General features: G+C 32.1%; 1 protein-coding gene across 2 annotated transcripts in view; it reads left to right on the top strand.

The window, feature by feature from the left end:
• LOC115444954 (homeobox protein abdominal-B) overlaps positions 1 to 17677 on the top strand; it is a 94305-nt gene that overhangs the window by 67004 nt on the left and 9624 nt on the right. For both annotated transcript variants that reach the window (XM_030170975.2, XM_030170967.2), the window contains 2 exons: positions 10664 to 10754; positions 15518 to 15564. In XM_030170975.2, coding sequence (XP_030026835.1) covers positions 10744 to 10754; positions 15518 to 15564 — 58 coding nt within the window. In that variant the 5' untranslated portion in view covers positions 10664 to 10743. The remainder of the gene's footprint in view (positions 1 to 10663; positions 10755 to 15517; positions 15565 to 17677) is intronic.

Below are 17677 nucleotides of genomic sequence, written 5' to 3'. Positions count from 1 at the left end.
ATAATTAAATAACTTTTTAATTACTGAAGATATATTATTAGTAGAGATCAGTTTAGATTTATGAATTCTAGATTTTATCTATACTTCTTCTTCTATATTTATAATAAATCTGTAGAGAGGTCAATTCTGTACATGAAATATATTTCCAAAATAACTATCAGGGGGTGATTAGGGATCGATACTGATGCCAAAAATGCAATTAGTAAATTTTTTGTCTGTCTGTCTGTCTGTCTGTCTGTATAACCGTTATAGAAACAAAAACTACTCGACGGATTTTAACGAAACCTGGTATAATTATTTGTCATACTCCTGCGCTGGTTATAGTATACTTTTCATCACGCTACAATTAATAGGAGCAGAGCAGTGAAGGGAAATGTTAGGAAAACGGGAGAAGTTACTCCATTTTTTAAGCTTCCGTCGCGTGTGCAACCTTAATGGTTAAAGCTACGCAGATATCATGTATGACGGAAATGTTCTCCTTAAAATTATGTAAAATATATCCCACGACAGCATATGTCTATCTTTTATGGTTGACTCACAATAACACGTGTAACTCCCGATAGCTTAGCAGTTCGAAGCATTCTCATTATATTTGTCTACTCTTACGTTTATAACACTCTCAGTCATCCCTAATTAAAAAAGTTAACATTATTAAATATTTCATAAAAAAGAATCATAGAAATCGGTATAGAAACACCAAAGTTATACATGAAATACGCTAATAATAAGCCATCATGCGTGAATACTGAATCATTCTATAAGATTCTTTCGATTTCACCAGGATCCCATCATCAGACCCTGACCGGACAATCGGACCACCTGCATACCACCATATATTAAAAAAACATCCCGACAAATTGAGCACCCCCTCCATTTTTGAAGTCCGAAATCCACGCGGGCGAAGCTGCGAGCGGAGTTTAGTAATATAACTTTATAATTTATCTTAATTAAGCATACATTTTTTAAGTAGGAGTTAATAATAAAAACGAAATAATTTAGTGTTAAAAAGTCACTGTTCATAAATACCTGATTATAATTGTCACTTATTTATCTTTTAGAGCCGATAATGCGTCGATAGTTACTTTCACATTTACAAATAAAACTACCTAGGTATATACGCACACCAATATAATATTTCTATCGTAACATTTTACTACAAATGGCAAGCGAAACAATGATAACGATATCACGTCTCAGAAAATGATTTTTATATAATGGTAAATAGGATTTATGACTCATAACACGTCACGGATCGTTTATATCAAGTTGTAAACGTACGTGCAATTTACACGAATAAATCGAATATTATGAAACCTTCATTAACTTCCAACAGACTTGATTAAAGAAATAAGAGAATTCTGCAATGAAAAAAATGCTTTATCCTCAGAATATGAAATGAGTTTTATCATTGCTACAATTTCGCCGCGGCAAAAAATTTTGCCGTCATGAAAAAATAGACAAAAGTAGCTTCTTTCGACGTTCTTGTCGGTCCAATTTCACCAAACAGCCCATTCATATTCATACTGCCTTTCGCCCTTTGTTCCATGTTACGCAACGCCGCTTTGTTACCCCTTTATTCTTCCGTTAATTTATAACCTCATTAATAACATTGAATAGCTTTTTGTGCCGTTTTGAGTGATAAACAAATAGTTAGAAAATACGTCAATTTGCATACCAATGTAGGCGTAGATACAATAGATTTCTAAAATTCTTTAAGCTTTCGTTTCTGTTGGCTTCTTCACTAATTAACCAAAATACAATCCGGTTTCACAATAACTTAATTTACATTAACAATACATAGAGAAATACGCAGTTACGAAGACCCCAATCAACCGAAACGTCTTAATTCCGATATTAACATATTTAATTTAATGAATAAGCTATTAGCAGTGAATATTTTTAAACAAAAAAAAATCAAGGTGCCGGGGACGATTACGGAAAAAAGAAATCCACTTTACTTATCTCGTACTTAACGAGAAGATAAAGGCTCCGCTGGCTGGTACTGTAGGAAATGGCTGATTTACATACTAATGTTAATAACTTGGTATCAACTCGACTGTTGCTCTCGAACTGGTTCTGGCTATGGCCTATAATATTTTATTTACGTAGGCAGATTAAGTCGAGTAGAGGCCGGGCAGGCCAAGGTTTCTAAGGCCTTTTTTTATTAAAATTAGAACATAGTAATGTCACAGAAATAGGCATAGTGCTGTGGGACTCAACAAGATAATAGGTGTGTAGATAATATATGTCATAACGTATTTAATTTGCGTATTTTTGTGCTCTATGTTTTATTTTTTTAAAGCTATTTTTTTAGCTTATATAGATGCGAATATTTCATTTTAAAATATTATGTTTAAACTGATTCTTGATACATTGTTTTAGTACTTCTATTTGTTTCATTTCAGTGGCTCGTTTATTCCCTGTTTTAGTACGTAAGTTTCGTTTATGTAATACGAATTGATTGTTCAAAGATATCCTGTTTACTCGCAATGTTTGCTTTGCGAATACAGGAACATAACACGGTGTATGCAAATCCACTGGGTATTTGAGTCTCGCTTGCTTCCATTATTTACGTTTATCATGAAAAGCGACGATATTGCGCTTTAGTGCTTGTAAAAGCAAGTGCTTCTCTTTTTAGAAATGAAAGTACGTTACTGTCTCAGATGGCTTTTAGTGGAGGTCCACTTTAGCCGTAGATGGAATAAAATTATCTACTGAACTGTTAATGCAGCGTCGGACATTGGCTCGGTCCAATATAAAATACCTACGGAAATTGATACCATTCTAATATTTTAAGGCCTTTAAATTAGAATGCTAAAAGTAATCGAAACTTATTGAATTTTTAATACATATAGAATGTATAAAGGAAGTTGGGTAATATACAAGTATGCAGTTATAAAATAGCAAAACGGTAAGTAGTATATTGAGTGCGGTATAACTACGACAAACTATATTAATATAATGACATATTGCGGAACACACATGAAACTATTTTGAAACAAAACGTTAACCGGATTAGAAAAAAAACTCATAATTAACATAAACATAATATATTACAAAATGTCTTCATTTGCCCGAAATTTGTATGCAAATATATGTTTATAATGTGTTTTAAATTATGACCGGTAAGTTATCAATAAGATTATGTTAATTTAATAATGGTCGAAAAAAGGTGACATTTCAATTTACCTATAAAGGTCGGTCAACATTTAGCGTGTGGGGATTAGCATATTTGCGTATCTTAGTTATAATTGAATACTAAGATGTAAAATAGTTGATGATAATGTAGTCACCTATAATGCATTTATGTGTCATGTTTGAACAAAAAGTATATATTTATTTAAATTTTTGCTTGTATTTTGTTGAATTTTAAAGGCTAATTAATGATTTATATTAATTTAAAACCTTGATTTTAGACTTCGAAGAGTCATTTGCTTGATTTTTTTTGTATAGCTACATGTTTGAGTCATGACTTGTAATATAGTATTAATGCAGTTTAAGTAATATATATTTTTTCCGTATATTATTTAGGAACACCTAGAATTTATAAAATCAATTCCATAGAATTATTCGATTAAAAATTCACGTCTATTTAAAAGGCACAGCTTAGCAAAGTTTTATATAATATTATTGATATCGAAGTATACAACTTTGTATTTATATTTTTACACTATTTTTACCATTCTATAACAGTGCGAATACAAAGCATAAAACGTTATTTGTGTAAAACCATATCGTCAAGCTCCACAAACTCCATGAATCCCAATGTCTCGGAAAATATAACAAAGCGATTTATATTCGGGGGAGGTTCGGCTCCAATATTTCTATCACAAAAATCTGGGCCGATGTGTGCGTTCAAAATTTTATATAACTCGCTCCCTTATTGCTTATACGCATGGAATTTTAAACTTTTCGAGATGTATTTGATGGTTGAAATTGTTATAATAATTATGAGAGATTTTATTAAATATTTCACCTTAGGTATATTTGTAATAAGGTGTGTTATAGCAATAGATATCATGCAAATAAATATTCCGGCTGATTGGTCCTATTGTGTATTTTAGTAATACATTGAATTAATATTGACGACTGGCGCTGAATTACAGTTAGTTGTATGGATATTCTCACACTGCAGTTATAAGTACATAATTAAACACTTTTATATACCTACTTTAAAACAGCTTATCACAAAAATGCGACTAGTAAGAATTTATTGATTTGTTAACAAATATTGCATATTACGGTGAATGATATCTTCTAATATATTATAATATAATTAAAATTTTAATATCGCATGTAAGAATATCTCAACCCAGACTGAAGTGTAAACTAAGGAAATTCTCCAAAGTAATTAGATGCTTGTTAGTTAAAAATCTAATCACGCCATACAGTTGCATCCTGCCAAATGCAAGCCACGAATGTCAACTAACAGAGGGTGGCGACCAAATAATATCTATTAGAGAGCCGAGCGCCGCCCCAAAACAAAGGTTTGTTCCAAGGGACGTCTTATTTTTATATGAAACGGCTATGGAATAACAAAACGTCGGCTTTTTCTTCGTAAAAATATCTTAATAAAAACCGGAATTAGGCGATTACATTCTGATCATGCGCTGTCAAGCTTCCTCTTTTATTTAAGCGTCGAAAGGTATTGTTTTGTTGGTTTTGATTTACTTTCAATGAAGAATGATTTACGGGTATTTAAAAGGATGAGAGATTGTTTTATAACATATAATACTACTACGCGTTCATTCGTTCCTCATAAACCCAATGAATTAGTCACCTAGACAAAACATACTTAAAATTCTTCAGAATAGCGTTCGCCGCAAAATAAATTCCCTTTATTATGGACATTTTTATATTTCCTTACATTTGTGCATTCACTTCAAACTTAATTAGACTTTATAGAGCGTTCCTTCCCAATTTCGTTTTACTCTCGTCTGACGCACGCTGAGACTTATTCATTGGAGTGAGGGCGTGGGAGGGGTGAGTGGGGACGCAGAGGGAGGGCTCGGCCCGAAATAGCAAATAAATGAGACGAAAATGTAAATGTTGCGCTTCAAAGATGAAAAGCGCGCCGCTGGCTCGTTCTTGTTAAGCTCATCGCAGATGTACCAAAATTGTGAGTTTTGCTAAAATAATTTTCACTCCAGATGTAACGAATTTTCGTAACTATATTTAGACGGTGCGTAAATGTGAAAATAGTTTAGTATACAATTATTCAAATGCATTAAATACTGGAACAGCTTTGACAAAATATTAGGTTGCAAATGATGGTAGACTTAGATAATTTCTATGATAATACATACGTAGTTAATGTAGTAATAATATATCAGTAGGTAAGTTACGTATATAGAGGTAAGCTTATAGGTATTAGGTACATTCAATCAGTAATACCCTGTTCATGTAAGTGCAATTCACTTAAGTAATTGATACATAAACAAGTGACAGATCAATAAAAAGTCCCACAGACTAAATACAACGAACATTTCTTCCCCCGTATATTGTTTTCCCAAATAAGTCGGTTTAATAAAAGTCGACATAAGTCTGAGACATATGTGCCGGTCGGATTATATTGAATCATTGCGGACCCCCTCTTCGCTCTGTCTTATTACAATGAATTCGGGTGCGTAGCGTACTATTTTTTATATTGGAGACAATTTAATCAAGTTAGCGAGATAATGTCTTCTTACTATGAGTTCGGATACCTACTCCACTATATTTTTTTGTTGGAGATAGTCTGATCTAGAAGATAGATGATATATGGGAGCATTGTGTTTGATTATTAGTCTAATAGTTTATGCTAGCGAGGCCCTGAAGACAATTTTTAAAGTTATAGACATTTACTTTTTCCTATATGTAGTTTATGTGGGTTGTTTCCTAGCGTATGAACTTATGTTATGGTATTTTTTTCATTGTACATAAAGAATTTTATCACATGGGAATCTTGTTATGAAGCCTTGGTGCTTTGTGTGTAATAATAACTTCGTAGTATTTTTATAATAGCGTAAGTAACGTAAAACTAGTTTAACGAAATAATTGTATTTCAGTATTTTTTAGGATACATTAATTTTTGTGTAGCATATTTTATTTTGTTTAGTCTATTTTTTATTTATGACTTACTAGGTGTTGCTGGCGGCTGTGCCCGTCTCTTTTTTGCCACAAAAGTCCCTAAAATAGTGAATGGCGCCTCTGCCATGCATTTAATACTCATAGTCCAATCTTTTTATTTCCCATAGATGCAAATTACCGGAATAAAAGTAGCTTATGTGTTAAATCACAACATGGTCTACACCTGTGTAAAATTTTTATTCCAATAAATTTAGTTATTACTCCGTTTTCTACTAACAAACATACAAACATTTTCTCAAACTTTTGGGTTTATAATATCAGTAAGAATAAGATTGAGATGACTTCAAGCGCAGAGGGCATTGAGCTGACGAACAAGACAAAAAATTTTCCAATAAAATATATATTTTATTTTGGACTTAATGTTGTGAGACTAAAAGCCACTCATAGATACTAATACACTATACCGAAACAATTTTTGTAATTAGTAAATCAATCATATTCAAAATAAGTTGCAATTTATATACCCACAAAGTACCTTTTCCAACACAAATATTTTTTCAAGTATTTTCATGACGTGATTACTCTTGCATGAGACTTACGTGAGTCATGTCGCAGATATCATATTTGGTCGTGACCCCGCATATTAAGATAAACAAACACACATTTATATCATGTCCTTGCGTTCCATGTCGTTCATAAATGCCATAATGCACTCGCATGCAGTTTGTCTTTCGCATAACAATAACTTACGTTTAAACCTCGCAATGTTGCTTGGTGTAAGGTATTTTAATATTACGCAAAAATATGTTTTTTTGTAATCGTGGGGATATTATACACGTGATTTAGTATATTTTTAAGAAGTTTTTAAAAATGTTGTTAGCTTTATTTTAAATTGTAGTCTCTACAATATAAAGTAGTTTTTAAAATGTTAACTATTTAAATTAATCTTAGTAAGACGTCATGTCATCCAGTTCATTTCTCTGCCTTTCTTTAGTACAATTTGAAATAATATTTTTAATAAATAACTCCATTTATGTACCACATCACGTAATTGAGAAATAAAATTATATTTCGTTACCTAACATGGTAAGTAGCGTGACAAATACTAGCGTGCCAAAAGTCACTTCATCTAACTAAATAAGCTAACAACAAAGTTTTCTAATAAATTATTGTCGTTTCACACGAAACGAAAACGATAGCAATGTTGATGACGACTTTTTAACACTTCTGTAAACGTTCGATGTGAAATGATTTATAAAGGAAACATAAAACAGTATATGACATAAATAAGAATAAAACTCAAATGTTTAGAGCGTGTTAAATGGTTGAGTGTGTGTAGCCTCACATTGTAAAACGCTTCGGGAAATGACTAATAAATTCTAGATTATATTTTGTGAATTTTCTACTCTCCCTCTTCTATTCATAATAATATGATATTTTTTATAAAAATTAAAATGGATTATTAACTTTGTACTCTATCTAACACATGAAAAATGTCCACTTTTGAGGAACCTGTTACCTATCCATTGGAATTCTGTTCACAAGGTGAAATATATGCCAGTAAAACCAGATATCTATGTATGTAAATATGTTAATGCGTAAGCTTTACATGTCTTCAAGACGTTTTTCTTGTTGTTTATAAGATAGACTAACACCTATTGACAGATATGCGTTTATTCAAACCATAAAAATCGAATAAATTGTCTTATTATACTTTAAATTACCTCGATTTTTATATATTTTCCAATAAATAAATATATCTGTCGATAGAACGTGTTATTAGAATCTTTATATCGATAAAGTATTTCTGTTCAGTTGATTTAAAAATATTACAAATAGAAAATATACAAATGAAACTGTCTCATGTGTAATGAATTTAAAACTGCATGATTTCAAAAAAATTGTAATATCATAAATTGATGAAGTAATCAAACATGTTAATTACATTAGGGAATATTATAAAATAAGGAAGAACTATTATTTTCTTGTTAAATATGCGTTTTGCGTTAGTGAAGATTTAAGGGTTAAAATCTGTAGGGCAATAGTTATATAGGTACATGGGCGTGCCGGTGAATGCTATCTGAAAGTGCATCGTTGCATCCGCAGAATAACGACTGGCAGCCGACAGAGATCTCTGATATTGCACTTCTGAGAAAGGCTCAAGTGCAATGCACTGGTTTTTTGCATTGTTAGTACTCGCGTGAAGTTTTATATTTATATTATTATATACATATGTTACTCGGATACCATAATAAATATATGTAGGTAAATAGAAAATGTAGGTACAGCTAAAAACAATGTTCGTGTTATTTATTAATCAACAAAGGTTATGATTCAAAGCAATTAATTTATTTGGAAAATTTTAACTGAATTAATCAACGTAATACCCAAGACGTCTGTAATAAAAATCATAGCGTTTTGTTTATCCAGCACATTGATATAATGAGACCAGCCATTGTTTTTTCTCATCAGCTCGTAAAATACTCAATGAATAAATATTGAATATTTATGTCTGTTTGTTCATGAAAATGAATTAATCTGTCGAAGCGGAAGAATGAGGACGTTCGCGAATCCACTCCAGAATTCATCGGGACCCCGTAAATATTTTATTGCTCTCCAAGAAAAAACGCTCGGACAAATTACCGAGGAAAATGTCGCGAACAGTTTTCAATCTTATACCTTAAGTGGAACAAACGATAAATATAAATTTAGCGCTTGCGGGCATTTATTGCTGAGATTTCTAGAGCTTATGTAGGGAGGGTTGCCGTATCACACTCCCATTTTCCTTGAAAGCTAATGGAAACACGCTAGGACTGATAGCAAAACAATCGATACGACGCGATGCCTTTTACCTAATTAGTTACTACTACTTTGTAAATGCACACAATTTTGTGTGTAACCACTCGGACCGGCTTTATAAAAGACACGCGATTTTTACGATTCGCCCGTTCAACTTTCGAGATAAAGAAAAAAAATTTAATCACCTCTAAAAGCTTCCAAAAAATATAAATTGAATTAATTTTTTTTAATCAATATGCATATGATTTTACATATTTATCACAAGTTATGCCAAGTAGCTTTAACGTTATCGGACCTTTAAGTTTGCCGTGAGACCTCAAATAAAACATGCTTTGCGCGTTAATGCTTGGTCTAAAATCTTTATAATTAATACACATATTTTTTGTTATTACCATTAATTTATGTTTACCTTTTTTAAATGTTGTATTTGTGATTAAGGATATCAAAGATATACCTTGTTATAGTTCTTTTATGACGGCATTTAATTATTTTTATCTAAAATTATAATAGGAATAAATACAGCGATTAAAATTAATAAAGATTAATATTTTCATTTAATTCCATCATCAGTACTTGTATAACGGTAAAGTGCGTATAACTTTAATACTTTCGAGTGAAAGTTTTGCTGATATTACTGTAAAGATATTGCCTCAAAACATAATGTATTATCGATTGAGAACTCCTGTTTTACTACGACACATTGGCAACGTGCATTGAGGCTATCGCCTTGATATTATGCTGTAAATAGTGTCTAGAGGTTTCTCAAAGTAACTGCATAATGCTTATTGAAACAAGTATACACAGTTTCGTGTGTCACGTATTTCGTATATCGATAATATATTTATAAGATATTTTAACTTCAATGATTATTCTTTTTTTAATTTAATTTAGATGTACGTTATTGGTCATAAATTTGTAAACAAGGAAAAAACCTTAAGTGTAAATATGGTTTTAAATATGTAAGAAGCTAAGAAATACAATTTTCTACGGCATTCAACCGTTGAGTTCTCAGTAATTACATTACATTGTAGTGAAACAAAGAAAATATTGTTCAATTGGATCTTTGAGAAAAACATAAAATAAGCGACGTATATTATGTACACTTGTCCTGTTAAGGGCTACGTTGCAAGATAATTGTAATATTTTTAAAGTTTTACTACGCAGTAAACTTCTATAAGTGTGTTTGACTAATTTACTGTAGTCGTTTGTGCAACAATATTACAGTGTAGGTTGGTGGGCCAGTATCCTTTTCTTAATGTGAATGTATGAATGACCTATCACACTTTAAAATTTAATTATAATTTGATACCTCATTTTGTATGTTTAGGTAGCTGGAATTTACAATATTCCAAGTTATAGTATATGAAATATAGTATATGAAATATTGTAATGTTTTTTCTTCTTACCCTGTTAAAAAGAGTGTAATATACATGTAAGCAATTATTTATATGGTTGAGCTTAATATTGTCTGCCAAAATGGTGTCCTGACGTGCTCACACACATTCACACATTTTATCCCTGAAAGGGTAGGCAGAGGCATCACTAGTGTACGCACTTTTCGCCGTGCGTATTCCGTCCCATAATGTAAAAGGGGCGAGCCTATTGCCATATCGGGCACAAATTCCAGACTCCAGGCTGATACTGAGTAGAAAAACCCAATATAACTTTTCTCGACCCAGAGATCGAACCCAAGACTGCACTGTAGCCGTACCGCAATACAACTACGCCAACAAAGCAGTCATGACTTGGGTAATTCTAAATTCAAAAATATCTTTATTTATTCTGTTTGTTTCAGGAGAGTTGCCGGTAAGGATCGAGCGCGGCTTCCTCGCGGTCGACCTTACTAACAGGTGAGGCGGCGACGCCACACAGAACATGATACTAAGGTTTGAATTTTAACTTTATTTCTCATCTTTCAAAGTCGCATTTCATTTTTCAAGCTTAATCACAGTCCACAATTAACGCTAAGCCTTCATTACTGACTGGTGTTTTTATGAAAATTGCGTTTCTTTTCGGCGGAATTGTTTTTATAATTATATTTCGTACTCTTTGTTTTCATTTTCTTTTTTCTAAGTATAGGTAGAGTTTCTCACGATACCGAAAATATTTTATTAATATAATTATTGTCTTGTTAATATTTATGAACATAAAACTGATCAATATTTTTAGAACTAACAAAAGTTTCTTCGCCTTAGGTGAAAGGTATATTTTCGTATCTCTGAGATTAAAAAAATCGCTTGACATCGATTATAAGAAAAATATTAACGTAATTTTCTATCTATCCTACCCACTTTATTAATCAATTAGTCGTTGATAATGAACCAATGAGTTTCATTTTAACACTGGCTTAAAAACTTCATCCAAAAAAAAACGAATCCTCAGGTAGCAACTTAAATAAAAGAAGTGCAATCACAAGCGTGCATCCCTCGCTTATTACTGCGTCGGCCCACCGGATAATTTGCATTTTTATTGCATATGCCTCGAAGTCATTTAGACTATATCTGTACAATGTTCTTTATATTACTTTTAGTGAAATAACATGAGAATAACAACGGAAAAATGTCAAGAATGTCGCAGTCAACATTGTAGGGTTAAAGATTTTTCTTTGTTTGTTAATCGCAATTGCAAATTATGTCATCTATAGTGATTCTTTGCTTGCAAGGAATTGGAAAATATTTGCAGTTTTAATTATAATTATTGCTTAAGTACGCTTTGCTTATTTAAGCTTAATGATTTGGTACTTTACGATACCCAGTAGGAATCTTACATGATTTATATGGAATAAAAAGAATATTAAAAATATAAATGTTTTACACTTAATTGCCAGAACATGCCGAAATAATTTATAGCATACAAGTTTAATTAAGTTGTTTAAAATCTATAATACATAATTAGTTGTTGCATTCGGGATGTAATATGGTTCATTTTAATGCGGCCAAGTCGTCGCTTTGTCACTTAAATTCAAAGATTAATTTATGTTCGGTGGTTATTAAAAGAAATCAACTTCACAACAGTGTTGCGATTGTGTTATTCACGTCGACGATGTAATCTGCAGTGACCCAATCCACCTTCGGAATTTTAGAGGACCTGTCTACCTCTTTTATTTCAATAAGAATTGAGAGAGACGGATGTATATTGTCAAATGTGTTCACAAGGATTTGACTGCCATCATGTGCAGATATTTTTGAAAACAAAGTATCTAGAAGAAATTAAGTTAGCGCATTGAAATATGAAGATAGAATTTGTAAACGTTTAGGAAAAATTACAAAATAATTCCACTTAATTTCATTGCTATATTAGTTTTCGAAACATAAAAATTTCACGTTATTGGTGGCTGTATACTAAACGTTAAGATATTTGGAACAAACCCTGTATTCACATATTTTATAACATTCCCCGCTTCGTGCTTACAATATTTTTACATTTTCACGGCAGCCTTGGAAGCTTATTTTAATACTCACTTCCGAAAGGCAGAATCTGATGCTCGATAAATTTACATAGGTATTGCAAACAGTAAATTCAAATCTGTTTGACGCATGAAAATCGCTCCACGCAAACGCAACATGGAATTCATAGACATTCTGATCCATCGATCGGCCATTCTCGTATCTGTAGCTCGATCTATTCCGGTCGGGACAACGATTACGAATCACAATATGTGTCCTTGAAGATAGCATCGGTCTACGATAGTGATTAGAATACTAAATAAAGAAGACCACCGACCAATCGATATAGTTGTACAAACAGTAATGTATGGCCATCGGGCGTGGAAAATTAATTCGTAGGCGTTGTTTCATTCATAGTTAGTAGTAATATGCATTCACTTTGTGTAGATTGAGGCATTGTCTTATATCTACGATGGCCTTACGTTGAACTTGTATTTTTCCGTTGAATGATTTTCGTGTTTATTTTTAGTTCGTATAAACGAAACCTTATCTAAAATATATTAAATTAATTTCTTCACTACTAAATCTCTTAAATGGGTATTATTATCTAAGCTAAAATAATATTTACTGACATTTAATGTAAATTTTGTTTGCATTAATTTAAACTTATAATAAGATTTGAATATTATTTTACTAAATATTTACCAATTTAAATTCGCACATAATTTAAAACATCCAAGGGTATATTTGGGTACATTTGAGGAGCACAAGCGATTCATAGCTAAGTCGCAGTTAGAATTGCAAATGAATCGGCCATTTACTCTCGTGTCGTAAACCCAGGGATATGATCCAGTCAGTTTTCGCACCATTAACCTCTCGGACCTCCGCCCACTCCCGATGTTGTTATTGTAAATACATAGTATAAACAACCTATACACACTCTAATTGTGTGTGATACATTTCTCTTCAAATTGCTATGACCTCGTATGTAGTAGGTATATTTTATCTACTACTTTCTTGCTAGTTTAGCCGATGAGAATGCCAAATGGAAATGTATTTAATTAAGCTCAGAAAGAAAGTAAGAAGTTCTTTCTTTCTTTCCATTTAATTAAGCGTAGACTCTTGATACCGTAACAAAATACTGTAAATAAAAAAAATATTTTAAAGATTTTTCTTTGATTGCGTCTCGCTGTTTAATTAAGATACTCATCGTCAATAAATTCATTCGGTATAAGCACTCAGTCGCTTGCCCGTCCAACCGTGGGAGAGACATTCCGATAACATATACTTGTGGGTACGATAACGCGACTTGACAGCTTGTAATATGCGGCCGAACTCGTCCTGTCACTGGGCCTATTGAATTCAACATTGAACTAGCGTAAAAAGAGCTCCCATGCCACATTTATAATCTATTTCGGACGTATTTCCGAAAGTAGCGTTGAACTAAGGGAGGGTCTAATTAAATTGGTGATTGTGTACCCGTTTGTCCGGCTGGCGGCCTGTGCTTTTGGGATTGAGTCGTAAATGTCACGTCGAGTGGACTACGCCATAGTTCTGATGTTCTATTTACTCGTACTTGACGAAAAATACCGGGATAGGACGCGTCTGGATTAACCGGGAACTTTTAGACGGAGTTGGAATGAGTTGAAACTTAGATGAAGGGAGTTAGGGATGAGAAAGTTTTCCAATTAGCATCGGATTTAACCGCTAATTCCGTGTTATTTGCGCAGATGTATGCTTACAAATGATTTAAAACCATTAAAGTGAAGGATTATTCCTATCAAGCAGCCCTAATTTTGGTTATTACAATTATTTGATATAGAATTAATTTTTGTTGCAAGTAATAAATTATGTTTATCTAAAGTTTATAGTAATATTATACCTACTAGTCTATATTCTAAAATATATATTTTGCCCATAAGATTCTATATTTTATGGGAAAGAAACGTAAATCAATTATCACGGAACACTCCTCCGTAATTGTTAGGTAACACAAAACAGATTTTTACGAGCGACAACACGCATGCACATTACCTAAAAAGGCTTGTAAACATGTTTTTTTCACTCTCGAACATAGGCGGGTATACAACCCCCATGAAATATCGGCAAAAAACATAGCGTTCGGAGCAAATCACTTATTTTATGTAAACTTCGTGACTTTCTACCATATCGAATGTCTTAGAAAGGATTTATTTTGTACCAAACCGGAGTTAGGGAATGAATTGAAACCATAGACGTCAATGGGATATTTGTGAGCTAACAGCCAGAGTTCTTCGATCAAATGTTAAATAATGTAGCTTGTTACCAATTCGTTGATGTAAAATGTTAAAGAGGGGAGATAAAAATAGATGTGTAAAATATCTTGCTCTATATTTTAACACTTATTTATGGGCAAGCGTTAAGAGTGAACGTCCTCCGATTGGTTTGAATAAAATGGAAATGTCTAACATATAGAGAATATTTAGAGATAAATTATGTGAGGCGATTATGTTTGCCGTGCAATATTATGTAGTCGAATAAGAAATTGTTATTTAAAGTGAAGATATCTTAGTTGGGAATGGAAGGGACTATCGAAACGAATGTCTCCAGGTTTGTAAACCAAGACACCACTGACTTCGAAATTATGTGCATAGTGTTTATCAACTGTCGTTTGCTTTAACGCTGTAGGAAAACATCACGAAGAAACCTACATACCCTAGTATTCTCTCCTAGAATTTGGAAGGCATGTAATGTCTGCCAAGTATTATTAAGCCAGCTTGTTGGATTAAGGCCCTCAGTAGTAAATAAAGTACAATAAAGTCTTGTGCCCAACAGTAAAAAAGTATATGCCATGGGGTTGGTATTATTATTTACAGTTTTCCCTCATTCGAAAATAAAATGATAATTATGCAATAAATAAAATCAAATGAAGTTGTAGTTTGCAAATTATACTTTATGTAAAACAAATTAAATACAAAAATGCATGCACAATAAATAAAATTTTATTATTTAATTAATTAAGATGTAATTGTGACAAATTGTAATTAATTAAAGTAACTGGTATAGCTCGTTAATTACTTTTTTTAAACGCAATATAATAAAAATGCAGCGAATGCATAATAATTATAATTATTCATTATCTCGATTGATTGCAAGATTTATATGAGTAATTTATGCAATAAGTATTTCAATCGCTTAGCATACTTGACAAGCTTTAAATTTATTTTCCATTTAGCTTATTTATCATGTTTATATAAAACAATTTTGTTTCATTTTGTTCGCAGGTTACCGTGCCCTTTTACGCAAACGTCGCTAGCCAGTTTACGACAAGGTGATTGTTACATTCTGCTATTACATTATGTCATTTGGTATTTAATCAATAATTCAAAATTAATAAAAAAATATATTATAATTTTTAAGCTTCAAATATTTTACAGTTTATTTTAAATTTTTTGTTGTACGTGTTTAGAATCTGTTTCATTCCATACAATTTAAGTTTTATTACATTGTATATGTATTTGCATGCTTATATAAAATAATCAATTACGCGTCCATATTGTGTCATATAGTCATATGGGTAAATAATTTTATTAATATACATATAATGTCAAAATAAAAACTGTCCCCCAGACATAAATATAAAACCTCTCTATTCCTCGAAAATGAAAGAAAGCTGTCACTCGTAACCTCGATTCTGCACGGTGGCAAACAGTTTCTAATCAGGTAACTGAAGTTTTACAAGCGATTTAACACGAGGTCGGAGAAAGCCAGACCTTCGATATCGGCTTCGAACAAGTTTCAGAATTGGCTCATGTCAATACGCGGCATAAGACTCTATTTAATGTACCGGTAAATACGTTTTAAAACGTATACCGTTACTACCACCCAAGTGTAGTAGAAATTTTATGTATAGCTTCTTATCAGGGAAGCGGCTACTCTTTTCTGTTTCATTCGCCTACTATAAGTATGAGAATAATTATCATTTTATGAATATTATTACTAGTTGAGGTTAAGTTATCAATATAGGAATCCATAACAAGATCTTATCAAAAAAATCGAATTAGTAAATTTAATAGGTATATGTATAAAATTTATCTAACTCGAGAAATAAAACTATTTTCAATCAAAACACGATGACGTTTAAAATTCGAACAAAGAACAAAACTAGCACACAAATCACAGGAAATAAGTCGCTGCATGAGACTTTATTTTAAATATTACTTCGTATACATAGTCCCAAACGCTGCGTTTGCGCAAGCACACATGTTTGAGATAAGAAAGCGTACTTTTATTTACGTGCGATGTATGGGCGACCATTGGCCTGTAGAGTTTCCTAACGTAAATATTTATAGACGGGCGCAGGCGCACACTTGTTCCTATGTTTGTATATGTCATTCAACGCGCTTGAATCGCGTCTGCTTGTTTGTGCGCAGCAACAGATAATGTTATTTTCATTTTGAAACTATTTAGAGCGCTTTCTCCTGTGTGAGTGACATGGCGCGTGTTATAGACAGTATTTTTCAGTACAGTCGATGGAATATTTAAGAGTATATATATTTGGCAAACAAATAAAACTAGATCAAACTCGGCACTAATTAATATATGAATTAAAACCCTACATTGTAAAAAGTAAATAATATACAGCTACGTACTATGCTTATAAGAAAATGCCTAATGCACATAAAACTAAAATAAACCAAAAAATACGTTAAAGTTCCAAACTATTTTATAAAAATACAAACCAGTAACTATAACACTATAAAGCAAGGTGCTCCAATAAATTAAAATAAACTTAAAATTTCAATAAAGCACAATAATCCTTGTTATTAGTTTTGCTGACACGTTCACAAAATGTTGCGAATTTATCGCTTTAGTGTCGTTCAACGGCGTTAGCTATTGTCGAGCACATAATTACAACCACGTCACAATGTACTAAGTGTGGGAAATTAACGTTATTGTTACCATACATGTTGAGTTATAAGAGGTAGCGTTTTATAACTTGTAAGTAAGAACGAAAAATTCTTTAAATTTAAGACATGGTTATTTACAAAGTTGTTTTAATATTAAACGTTGTTTTTTGTATTTACTCTGTTTTATGCTAAAGGTGTTATTTTTGGCATAAAATAGTTTTTACGTGTTATAAATCGATACGATATAGTATAAAGATAACATCAAATTACAAAACTAAGACTTTATAAATTATGTTTAATATTTAAATAATCATTGCAAGATTTTATCTAGCTCCTAGGTGCTAAAACGTATTCATTTTATGAGATACTAGGTGTTGCCCGCGGCTTTATCCGTAAAAAGCCTCTTCCGCTACAAACCTTCCTAAAACAATTTAAGACGCCAACGTCGTATTCTTAAAATACAATTAAATAAAAACATTATTTCTCATGGGAGCATATTATCGGGATGATAAGTAGCATATGTGTTAATCCAGA

The sequence above is a fragment of the Manduca sexta genome, chromosome 21 (genome assembly GCF_014839805.1).
Source record: "Manduca sexta isolate Smith_Timp_Sample1 chromosome 21, JHU_Msex_v1.0, whole genome shotgun sequence".
Lineage (NCBI taxonomy): Eukaryota > Metazoa > Arthropoda > Insecta > Lepidoptera > Sphingidae > Manduca > Manduca sexta.
This window is presented reverse-complemented; position numbering and strand designations above follow the sequence as displayed.